The following is a 13,131-nucleotide window of genomic DNA, read 5'->3' as shown; positions in this document are numbered from 1 at the left end:
CCAGTTATCTACCGTTACTGCATGCTTGCAGACCTCTCATGATTCCAGAATAGAAGGCAAATCCCTTGAGTGCTGCATCCTGAAATATCTCTTCCCATTCCCACCGTCCTCCTCAATCCTGTGCACCACCACAGATATGTTCTTGATACCAGCCCCATGAAGAGGTGATGAAAAGAAGTGGATGTAGAAGTCTGGACTGGTATCTGTATTTATTCATGGAGTCTGATTGGTATCTATATTAGTTTTGGGGGCATTATTTAGGATCTACAGTTGTTAATAACGTCTGTATTCATTTTGAGGACAAAAGTGATGTCTGGGGCTTCCATCGCACTGTTATGCTCCGCCCTACCACACTCTTGTTTGCCCACTAAGGCCCATTCTCAGCTTAGCAGTGCAGCCTGTGTAGTTCTGCTACTGCTCTACACTTCAAAAGGGCTCCCCCCCCCCCCCCCAAATGTTCAGCTCCAAAAGCAATATGTCCGCCTCTTTAGTTGCTTCTTTCAGCCAACAGTTTGTGGCCAGTAGGGGGGAACTGATCTCTGGTGCTATTAAATTTCCTGGTTCCCAATTACTGGTGGATTGTTACAGATATATAAAAGGGGAGTTCTCCATGATAAGATCATGGGCCCTAATAATGTTCTTGCACATGGGCCCACAGCTCTCTGTGTCCCATCCTGTATGAATGCATTTAATATGAAATTCAGGAGCCTCTTTCTTACCTATTTCCGTGAGCCATTTTGCAACAAATCCATAAATTTCATCTAGTATAAGAATTACAACCAAGTTGATAATGACAGCAGTGGCCGTCACTGTCACACGAACATTTGATCTGGTGCCTTCATTTGCACTAAACGCCAACGCTGATGCAACAGTGATCCGATAGATGATGACTCCAAACACTGCTGAAACTGTGAGAGCAATCTATGGAAAATAAGGATGAAAGCAAGTTTATAGGTTAATGCTTGAATACCTACTGTATTGCTAGAAACTAGATAGGCAGGGTTAACACTACTAACTGATAATAGCAGAGAAACGAGAGTGCACACATATTCTGCTGATGTATGCAGGTCTTTATGGCAATATCTGCTCTCAAAGGATGGGCAAAACTACTCTCGATATCCAAATTGGAGTGTTTCCATATAGAATTATTTTCAGTAAACCTTAAATCATTTTGTAAATACTGTACATGTACATTCACTAATCCTGAATTACAGTCTACATTATGTTCCAAAGCTGCATTCACAATTTGATAGGCTACAGAGCTGAAGTTACTCCTAATAGTCCTTGCTGGGTCAGTGCCTGCAAAGTTTGCTTTGGCGATTTGCATTCTGGGATCTGCAATCTTCAAACCAGAAATTTTATAGTAATCTGATGTAGGAAAGTCTAACTATTCTTCTGTTTCCCAACCAGCAGAATTGTAAATGCAGCTCTGAATATAATACAGGCTGTAACTCAGGATCAATACAAGATAAATTGTGGATGAACTGCAGCTATGTAGAGTATGTAGATATACACTGCTCAAAAAAATAAAGGGAACACTTAAACAACACAATGTAACTCCAAGTCAATAACACTTCTGTGAAATCAAACTGTCCACTTAGGAAGCAACACTGAGTGACAATCAATTTCACATGCTGTTGTGCAAATGGGATAGACAACAGGTGGAAATTATAGGCAATTAGCAAGACACCCCCAATAAAGGAGTGGTTCTGCAGGTGGTGACCACAGACCACTTCTCAGTTCCTATGCTTCCTGGCTGATGTTTTGGTCACTTTTGAATGCTGGCGGTGCTTTCACTCTAGTGGTAGCATGAGACGGAGTCTACAACCCACACAAGTGGCTCAGGTAGTGCAGCTTATCCAGGATGGCACATCAATGCGAGCTGTGGCAAGAAGGTTTGTTGTGTCTGTCAGCGTAGTGTCCAGAGCATGGAGGCGCTACCAGGAGACAGGCCAGTACATCAGGAGACATGGAGGAGGCCGTAGGAGGGCAACAACCCAGCAGCAGGACCGCTACCTCCGCCTTTGTGCAAGGAGGAACAGGAGGAGCACTGCCAGAGCCCTGCAAAATGACCTCCAGCAGGCCACAAATGTGCATGTGTCTGCTCAAACGGTCAGAAACAGACTCCATGAGGGTGATATGAGGGCCCGGCGTCCGCAGGTGGGGGTTGTGCTTACAGCCCAACACCGTGCAGGACGTTTGGCATTTGCCAGAGAACACCAAGATTGGCAAATTCGCCACTGGCGCCCTGTGCTCTTCACAGATGAAAGCAGGTTCACACTGAGCACATGTGACAGACGTGACAGAGTCTTGAGACGCAGTGGAGAACGTTCTGCTGCCTGCAACATCCTCCAGCATGACCGGTTTGGCATTGGGTCAGTAATGGTGTGGGGTGGCATTTCTTTGGAGGGCCGCACAGCCCTCCATGTGCTCGCCAGAGGTAGCCTGACTGCCATTAGGTACCGAGATGAGATCCTCAGACCCCTTGTGAGACCATATGCTGGTGCGGTTGGCCCTGGGTTCCTCCTAATGCAAGACAATGCTAGACCTCATGTGGCTGGAGTGTGTCAGCAGTTCCTGCAAGACGAAGGCATTGATGCTATGGACTGGCCCGCCCGTTCCCCAGACCTGAATCCAATTAAGCACATCTGGGACATCATGTCTCGCCCTATCCACCAACGTCACGTTGCACCACAGACTGTCCAGGAGTTGGCAGATGCTTTAGTCCAGGTCTGGGAGGAGATCCCTCAGGAGACCGTCCACCACCTCATCAGGAGCATGCACAGGCGTTGTAGGGAGGTCATACAGGCACGTGGAGGCCACACACACTACTAAGCCTCATTTTGACTTGTTTTAAGGACATTACATCAAAGTTGGATCAGCCTGTAGTGTGTTTTTCCACTTTAATTTTGAGTGTGACTCCAAATCCAGACCTCCATGGGTTGAAAAATTTGATTTCCATTTTTTTATTTTTGTGTGATTTTGTTGTCAGCACATTCAACTATGTAAAGAACAAAGTATTTCAGAAGAATATTTAATTAACTCAGATCTAGGATGTGTTATTTTTGTGTTCCCTTATTTTTTTGAGCAGTGTATTTATCACTTGTAAAATTATTTCTAGAGGTCAACACACCTTAGAGGGGCTTACTAAAAGTTGCTTTAAGGACACACTTCCCCAGCTAGCCCATTAGTACACTCACCTAAAGAATTATTAGGAACACCATACTAATACGGTGTTGGACCCCCTTTTGCCTTCAGAACTGCCTTAATTCTACGTGGCATTGATTCAACAAGGTGCTGATAGCATTCTTTAGAAATGTTGGCCCATATTGATAGGATAGCATCTTGCAGTTGATGGAGATTTGAGGGATGCACATCCAGGGCACGAAGCTCCCGTTCCACCACATCCCAAAGATGCTTTATTGGGTTGAGATCTGGTGACTGTAGGGGCCATTTTAGTACAGTGAACTCATTGTCATGTTCAAGAAACCAATTTGAAATGATTCGAGCTTTGTGACATGGTGCATTATCCTGCTGGAAGTAGCCATCAGAGGATGGATACATGTTCTCATTCTGTTTACGCCAAATTCGGACTCTACCATTTGAATGTCTCAACAGAAATCGAGACTCATCAGACCAGGCAACATTTTTCCAGTCTTCAACAGTCCAATTTTGGTGAGCTTGTGCAAATTATAGCCTCTTTTTCCTATTTGTAGTGGAGATGAGTGGTACCCGGTCGGGTCTTCTGCTGTTGTAGCCCATCCGCCTCAAGGTTGTGCGTGTTGTGGCTTCACAAATGCTTTGCTGCATACCTCGGTTGTAACGAGTGGTTATTTCAGTCAACGTTGCTCTTCTATCAGCTTGAATTAGTCGGCCCATTCTCCTCTGACCTCTAGCATCCACAAGGCATTTTTGCCCACAGGACTGCCGCATATTGGATGTTTTTCCCTTTTCACACCATTCTTTGTAAACCCTAGAAATGGTTGTGCGTGAAAATCCCAGTAACTGAGCAGATTGTGAAATACTCAGACCGGCCCGTCTGGCACCAATAACCATGCCACGCTCAAAATTGCTTAAATCACCTTTCTTTCCCATTCTGACATTCAGTTTGGAGTTCAGGAGATTGTCTTGACCAGGACCACACCCCTAAATGCATTGAAGCAACTGCCATGTGATTGGTTGACTAGATAATTGCATTAATGAGAAATAGAACAGGTGTTCCTAATAATTCTTTAGGTGAGTGTATATGCTGGAGGCCCCAAGTTCTCAAAGAATGGCCCCCTACTGAAGGTAAGTATAATGTTACCTACCATAAATAAAATTGCTGCAAAATTGACTAAATATGCAGGAATTCGATCTCTCCATGTTAATTTTTCCTTTTTCTGAAAAACACATAAGCAGATAAGAAAACGTCAATTCATGTAACGCTGCTACACAAAATGGACAGCTAACATTATACTCTAGTTATTTGGTCACTAAGCTGTGGCCCCCAACCATTATGGAAATACAGACCTCACGTGTCTTGACAGAAGCAGATTGTAGTTTTGCAGGAGCTATGGAGCCACAGGTTGAGGACCATTGGTCTAATGCATAATGTATTACAGTATCTGCAAAAGTTGATAAACTAATGGTGGATTTACATGGGACTATTAAAGGGGTTATCCAATTTCAAGAAAATCCCCCCACATGTGCCGGGCCCCTCACCTGTAATATACTTACCCGGCTCCCGGCGCCGCTCCTGGTCCCCGCAGCGCTGCTCCTCCCTACACACGGATGAAAACATCTGGTGTGGGGGGGGGGCAGCCAATTGCAGGTGGACACGGGGAAGAGCCTCCCTAGAGTAACCCACGATGCTATGGAGGCTCGTCCCCACCTGCCATTGGCTGCTCCCCCCTTCCTCGACACTGGATGTTTTCATCCGAGTGCAGGGAGAAGCAGTAGCGGCGGTGCGGGGACCAGGAGCGGCACTGGGAGTGGGGTAAGTATATTACCAGTGAGGGGCTCAATTTTCTTGAAATTGGATAACTTGATTAACAGGCTGAGTATCCGGAATGAACAGTTGTACGGATGTTCCTGATAATCGGTAAAGGTTGTAAAGGTGCCGCCGATCACCCGATGAACAAGTGATTGGTCTTTTATCGGGTGAATTCTTCAGTTATGCCTGTATATTATTATATACCATGTACATTAATCCATTCTTTCTCGGCATCAGATGGTACTGTGTTAACCATAAACTGCCCACAAACAATGAATATGTATGGGGATAAGTGGTTGCAGTAGCCATCGCTCCTCCCCATACACTGGAGGTGATTGCTGCATGTTAATGCTGCTCTAACCTCCATTGACAAGCAGGCAGTTATGGGGAAGGAATGGTTTCTTTCTGATATATGCCACTCAGTCTGCGCATGTAAATGCACTTTAGGGCTCAAGACACACTGCCAGCCTTTTGTGAGAGGTAAATGTTGGGAACGTTCCTAATGGAAGGATCTGACGTATACCACTGTTTAGACTATCATACAGTGGCATATGTCACCTATTGATTTAGTTTTCTTTCACAAAATACTGATTGAGGACTGCGATATACCTATTGCACCAAATAAAAAGGGTGGTGTGATATAACTTTTGTGGCAAAAAAAAATAAACGAGGGGTGTGATATACCTGCTTCCACAAAATACTGATTAACGGGTTTGATATACCTGCTTACACTAAATATTGATTGAGGGCTGCGATATACCTGCTTCCACAAAATAATGATTAAGGGGTTTGATATATCTGTTTCTACAAAATTTTGATTGAGGCCTGCGATATACCTGCTTAGACCACAAAATACTGATTAAGGGGTTCGATATACCTGTTTCCACCAAATATTGATTGAGGGGTGCGATATACCTGCTTCCACAAAAAAATGATTAAGGGGTTGATATACCTGCTTCCACAAAATACTGAATGAGGGCTACAATATACCTGTTTCCACAAAATACTGATTAAGGGGTTCGATATACCTGTTTCCACCAAATATTGATTGAGGACTGCAATATACTTGCTTCCACAAAATACCAATTAAGGGGTTCGATATACCTGTTTACACCAAATATTAAATGAGGGGTGCGATATACCTGCTTCCACAAAATACTGATTAAGGGGTTTGATATACCTGCCTCCAACAAATATTGATTGAGGCCTACGATATACCAGCTTCAACAAAATACTGATTAAGGGGTTCGATATACCAGTTTCCACCAAAGATTGATTGAGGCCTGCGATACACCTGCTTCCACAAAATACAGATTAAGGTGTTCGATATACCTGTTTCCACCAAATATTGATTGAGGCCTGCGATATACCTGCTTCCACAAAATACTGATTAAGAGGTTTGATATACCTGCTTCCACAAAATACTGATTGAGGGCTGCGATATACCTGCTTCCACAATTTACTGATTAAGGGGTTTGATATACCTGTTTCCACCAAAGATTGATTGAGGCCTGCGATATATACCTGCTTCCACAAAATACTGATTAGGGGGTTTGATATACCTGCTTCCACAAAATACTGATTACGGGGTTCTATATACCAGCTTCCGCAAAATACTGATTGAGGGCTACAATATCCTAGCTTTCACAAAATACCAATTAAGGGGTTCGATATACCTGTTTCCACCAAAGATTGATTGAGGCCTGCAATATACCTGCTTCCACAAAATACTGATTGAGGGTTTGATATACCTGCTTCCACAATATCCTGATTAAGGGGTTCGATATACCTGCTTCCACAAAATACTGATTGAGGACTGCAAAATACCTGCTTCCACAAAATACCGATTAAGGGGTTCGATATACCTGTTTCTACCTGCGATGTACCTGCTTCCACAAAATACTGATTAAGGGGTTCGATATAACAGCTTCCACAAAATACTGATTGAGGGCTAGAATATACCTGCTTCCACAAAATACTGATTAAGGGGTTTGATAAACCTGTTTCCACCAAATATTGATTGAGGGGTGCGATATACCTGCTTCCACAAAATACTGATTAAGGTATTTTATATAACTGCTTCCACCAAATATTGATTGAGGGGTGCGATATACCTGCTTCCACAAAATACTGATTAAAGGGTTTGATATACCTGTTTCCACCAAATATTGATTGAGGGGTGCGATATACCTGCTTCCACAAAATACTGATTAAGGGGTTCGATATACCTGTTTCCACCAAAAATTTATTGAGGCCTACGAAATACCTGCTTCCACAAATACTGCTCTAGTCTAGGGACTTAGGCACAGGGTCATTTTGAAAATGACAGACAGAGGAAGATTCAGGCAGTTCCACAGGGGTGGTAAGTAGGGATCGACCGATATTGATTTTTTAGGGCCGATACCGATACCGATAATTTGTGAACTTTCAGGCCGATAGCCGATAATTTATACCGATATTCTGGGAATTTTCATTTTTGAGAAAAAAAAAAATTCCTACACAAATCTGCTGAAAATTAATATGTTTATTGTTAATGTGTATTTTTTTGCTTATTGTTAGTGTATTTTTTTTATAAATCTTTTTCATTTATACTTAATATTTTTGTGTTTTTTTTTTACTAACTTTTAGCCCCCTTAGGGACTAGAACCCTTGTCCTATTCACCCTGATAGATCTCTATCAGGGTGAATAGGATCTCACACTGTCCCTGCTGCTCTGTGCTCTGTGCACACAGCAGCATGGAGCTTACTATGGCAGCCAGGGCTTCAATAGCGTCCTGGCTGCCATGGTAACCGATCGGAGCCCCAGGCTTACACTGCTGGGGCTCCGATCAGAGGAGCAGGGGAGAGGGGATCCTGTGGCCACTGCCACCAATGAGTAATACTGGGTGGGGGGGGGGCGCACTGCGCCACCAATGTTTTTACTATTGGCCGGGATTGGGGTGGGGGGCGCACTGCGCCACCAATGATTAATACTGGGGGGCTTGGGGGGGGCGCACTGCGCCACCAATGAAGATAAGTCTCTCAATCATTGATATACAGGAGGCGGGAGCTGGCTGCAGAATCACATAGCCGGCTCCCGACCTCTATGAGCGGTAGCTGCGATCCGCGGCACCTGAGGAGTTAACTACCGCGGATCGCAGCTATCGCTCATAGAGGTCGGGAGCCGGCTATGTGATTCTGCAGCTCCCGCCTCCTGTATATGAATGAATGAAAGGCTTATCTTCATTGGTGGCGCAGCGGCCACAGCCCCTCCCCTCCTCTTGTCTTCTCTTCTGTCATTGGCGGCAGCGGCAGCAGCAGCACAGGGGGAGGAGACACTGCTTCCTCCCCTGTGCTGCGGAGGGAACACAGAACGCGCTGAGAGCAGCGCGTTCTGTGTTCCCAATACGTTATCGGTATATCGGCAAAATAGATGCCGATACCGATAACGTTCAAAATCCTCAATATCGGCCGATAATATCGGCCAAACCGATAATCGGTCGATCCCTAGTGGTAAGGGTCGGGCAAGTGCACCAGGCCGGAGCTTAAGTGGGAAGTTGGAGAAGGCACGTGCGATTTCTTCAAAGGACGCACCAGAGTTGGTTGAGTGGCTCACTCAGCCTTCCGCTTCTTCACCCTCCTCATCCTCTGTATCTGCACCCTCCTCACTCTCTGCTGTGTGCACCCCAAATACACCACCACCATAGCCCCTCCACTTGAGTCAGAGGAATTATTTTCCCATCCATTCCCAGACCTTACTGATGAGCAGCCATTCTTGACATCGAATGAGGAAGAGGAGGTAGCAAGGGCCGCCACCCAGCGGTCTAACTACAGTACCCAGATCAGCCCAAGGAGGGAGCTTCCCACTGTCGCTGCCTACTCCGAGATCTCAAATGTCAGTGGTGGTGAAGGTGCCGATGATGATGACGTGTCGATGGATGTCATGTGGGTGCCCACAGGAGAGGAAGAGGAGGGGAGTTCAGAGGGAGAGAGGGAGCAGCGGAGGAGGAGAAGCAGGCAGAGCTCGCAGGGCACAGTAGACAAAAAGCAGACTGCAAATGTATCTGGAGCGAGCCATCCACCATGCAAGGTCAATTCTGGCGCTCCCAGGATGCCGGCACATGGATCCGCAGTGTAGGCTTTTTTCAACGTGTCAGCTGCTGACAATAGAGTTGCCATCTGCAGCCTGTGCTGTCAATGCATAAGTCACGGTAAGCCCAACACTCACCTAGGGACGACCGCCTTAAGAAGGCACCCGGCCTCCCATCACCGAGCCCAGTGGGAGCAACACCGTCAGAACCCACAAAGCCACACTCCTGGTGCTCCAAGTCCTGCCTCTTCTCCTTCTCCTCCCATTTGTCCTCCACTTCACCTTCCACTGTGCCGTCGTCACGTTCATCTGGCAAAAGGCAGGCTTCTGTGACCCAAATGTTCGAGCGTAAAAAGTTGATGACGCCGGATAACCCTCTTGCCTAACGGCTGACCGCTGGCTTGTCGAAACTGCTAGCCCACTAACTACTGCCATATAAACTGGTGGACTCGGAGGCCTTTAGAAGGGCATCCCAGAGCTATATGGCTACGTTCAGCGGCAAGTGAATATATCTCTGGCACACAGTGTCAGTGCCAAGATATATCTGACCACAGACACGTGGTCTAGCAAACACAGGCAGGGAAGGTACATAACTTTTACTGCCCACTAGGTGATCCTTCTGACGGCCGTCAAGCATGTAACCCATGGCTACCGTGTGGATTTGGTGTTACCGCCAAGGATTGCATGCAGGCCTGCCTCTTCTTCTCCTCCTCCTACTCCATCCTTCGTCTCCTCCTCGGCTGACTCCTCCTTTTCCACTGCTACCGCCTCTTCTGCTGCGCCTACCAAGCTCCCCAGAACCTATTCAATGTCCCAGGTGAGACGTTGCCATGCTGTGCTGTGGCTGTTGTGCCTGGAAGCCAAGAGCCGGTGTGCTTTCAGCTCTGCGGTAACAGGCCGATGAGTGGCTAACCCCTCTCAATTTGACAGTTGGTAAAGTGGTGTGCGACAACGGTGCCAATCTGCTGAGCGCACTGAAACAGGGCAAAATGACACACGTGCCGTGCATGGCACACGTCCTGAACTTAGTCGTGCAGCGATTTATTGCCAAATACCCCGGGGTCCAGGATGTCTTGCGGCAGGCCAGGAAAATCTCTGGCCATTTTAGAAGATCTTACAGGGCCATGGCTTGCCTTGCTGACATTCAGCGGCGACACCACTTGCCCGTAAGATGTCTGATTTGTGACAGCTAGTGTTGAGCGAGCATGCTCGGCCGAACTGCTGTTCGGCTCGAGCATTGCTATGCTCAGCAGATACAAGTGCTCAGCCGAATACTACGGGTGCTCAAGTACAATTTAATACAATGAAAGTCAATGGGAGACCCAAGCATCAAACCAGGCACCCCTGCTCGGAAGAAAAGAGGGTGTCTGGTTCACAAAAAAAGGTTAGAAAGTGATGGAACCCCATCTAAATGGTTTGGAAACAGCATTAAGAGGATAGCTGGAGGCATCTTAGACTCCTATTATGTACAACATACAACCACTCAAAGGCTATATGCCAAAAGCCATGTATGTGTAAGCCATCATCTATCCATGAGACAGATAACAGCCAGCATACCTTACAATGGCAGCCTTGTGCACTATGAGATATTCCAAACCAGCTCTCATTTGACTGCGAACCAGTAAACCTGAAAGTTATTTTGCATCTGTTGGATGGCTTGGGTGGACCTGCACGCCTAGATCAATATCATTAGGGCAACAAAATTTTTTCTGATTGTCCTAACATAATATTCAATAACCTTTCTAAACAGTTTTGTCATGTAAAAACTCATTTGCATAAACATGGGAATATGAGGAAGACATGAAAATGAGCAGAATCTGCCTTGTTTTTCAGCTGTCATAAGACTATGAAAACCAAGAGATGACGGTATTGAGTTATGAACAGCGCCATCTATTGGTTTAACAGTCTTATGACAAGAGTAGACTAATAGTTTTGTCAAAAGACTAGGAAACCAATAGATGGCGCTGTTTTTATGAACCAGACACCCTCTTCTCTTCCGAGCAGGGGTTGCCTGGGGTTCTCCCACTGACTTCCATTGTGCTTGATAGAACACATGAGCATACCGATGTGTTCGACCATAGCACACGAGCACTTTGGTGCTCGCTCAACACTAGTGACAGCCCGACACGCTGGAAATCCACCTTGTATATGCTTGATAGGCTGCTCCTGTACGAACTCTGCAGCAGGAAAGTTTCTGCGGAGCTTGGTTTCTTTTCACCGCGCCAGTGCATGCAGACTTCTGCGGCCATTTGATGAGATCACCAAACTGGTCAGTCGCAGCCAGGGCGCCATCAGTGATATCGTACCTTACGCCTTCTTTCTGGAGCATGCATTGCGTTGTGTCATTGATCAAGCAGTAGAGGAGCAGGAGCTAGAAGATGAGGAAGTCGCAATGCTGAATGAATTCTCAGGGGGGGCTACTCCATCTGAGACAAGTCAGCAGGAGTCTGAAGAGGAGTCAGAGGAGGACGGTTGGCTGGGGGGAGGAGGAGGGGCAAAAAGAGCAGGCTTTGAGGGGGACTTAAATTTTTTGGCTGGGGGGGAGGAGACCGAGGATGACATTCTCCTGGGCGATGAGCAGGAGCCAGAGCGCTTCACCGCTTCCAATTCAGTGCAAATGGGGGCCTTTATGCTCCAGTGTTTGAAGAGGGACCCCCGTATAAAAAGCATGAAGGGCAAGGACCAGTACTGGGTGGCAACGTACTTAGACCCCCGGTACAATCACAAAATGGCGGACATGTTACCAGCATCACAGAGGGCTGGCAGAATGCAGCATTTCCAGGCCGTGCTGCGAGAGATGATGCATTCTGCTGTTGCAGGCGCTGGCAGAGGAATTTCCACCCATAGCGAAACAGGTGTGTGTACCAATCCTACCGCTCCTGCAAGAAGAGGGCGGTTTGAAGATGTGTTGGTCACTTCGGATATGAGATCATTCTTGCAGCCAACCCATCGACAGTAAAATTTGTATCCAGTGAGCGCCTAATGCACCTCCAGCCACATAATCACAGGTTCTTTTCTGTCAGGTGAATGCCTAATTTTTGGGGCCTGTACTCCAGTGGCCTATAGTAAAATTTTTATCCAGTGACCGCCTAATGTACCTCCAGCCACATAATCACAAGTTCTTTTCTGTCCGGTGAATGCCTAATTTTTGGGGCCTGTACGCCAGTGGCCTACAGTCAAATTTGTATCCTGTGATCGCCTAATGTACCTCCAGCCACATCATCACAAGTTCTTTTCTGTCAGGTGAATGCCTAATTTTTGGGGCCTGTACTCCCGTGGCCTAAAATATAAATTTTCCAGGCTCCAGCAGGGCACATCTTTGAGAGTTTCCCTTTAATACGCATAAAAATGGCCCCTGATTAAAATACATATTTTTTGTGGGCATTTTTGCCAATGATCCCCCTCTGGTATGTCACTGTCCATGTTGTGGGACTATTTGTGCACTTCTAGTAAGTATTTGGTGGCTGCAAATATGACCTGAAGGTTTTTTAGGTACGCCTGCCATTAAAGGCAATGTGGCCCGCCGCAAATGCGCAGTTCGCGAACATTTGATCGCGAACGCGCGTTCGTGTACAGTCTCGGCCGATGTTCGTCCATCACTACACATTACTCACTTGCTGCTGAAACTATGACCTGAATAAAGGATTTTTCACATTAATGGGGAATTAGAGTCTCAGGAATCCCACCGATCAGCTGTACAAAGAGGCCACAGTGCTCGGTGAGACCTTTTCCTAGTCCATGTGATGTCACGTTCATCAATCACGTGGCCTAGGCGCAGCAGAGCCCCAATGTGGCTGAGCTACGATACCAAGCACAGCTGCTTTAGAATGGATAGTACAGTGCTTGCTGAGCTGTGAGGAGGCTGCAGCACTCACAAGAGCTCTAGTGAGTACTGCAGTTTCCTTAAACAGCTGATCATTGGGTATGTCGGGAGTCAGACCACCACTGATATCATATTGTAAATCTTGGAGAACCCCTTTACTTACTGAGTGCCCTGTTCTGAATATGCATGACTTTATCCTCCTAGTGCTCAGTAGGGGACTAGTAGTCTGTTTATATTGGTCTTTCCCTGGAAGTGAAGATGCCA

General features: G+C 46.4%; 1 protein-coding gene across 1 annotated transcript in view; it reads right to left on the bottom strand.

Moving 5' to 3' along the window:
- ANO2 (anoctamin 2) overlaps window positions 1-13,131 on the bottom strand; it is a 541,215-nt gene that overhangs the window by 162,517 nt on the left and 365,567 nt on the right. Inside the window, exons 15-16 of the mRNA XM_040439201.1 lie at window positions 4,311-4,382; window positions 720-921 (exon numbers count right to left, since the gene is read on the bottom strand). Of these exons, the coding sequence (XP_040295135.1) occupies window positions 720-921; window positions 4,311-4,382 (274 nt within the window). The remainder of the gene's footprint in view (window positions 1-719; window positions 922-4,310; window positions 4,383-13,131) is intronic.

This window comes from Bufo bufo, chromosome 1 (assembly GCF_905171765.1).
Source record: "Bufo bufo chromosome 1, aBufBuf1.1, whole genome shotgun sequence".
NCBI classification, from domain to species: Eukaryota; Metazoa; Chordata; class Amphibia; order Anura; family Bufonidae; genus Bufo; species Bufo bufo.
Note: the sequence above shows the minus strand (reverse complement) of the source record. Positions and strands in the feature narration are given on the sequence as shown.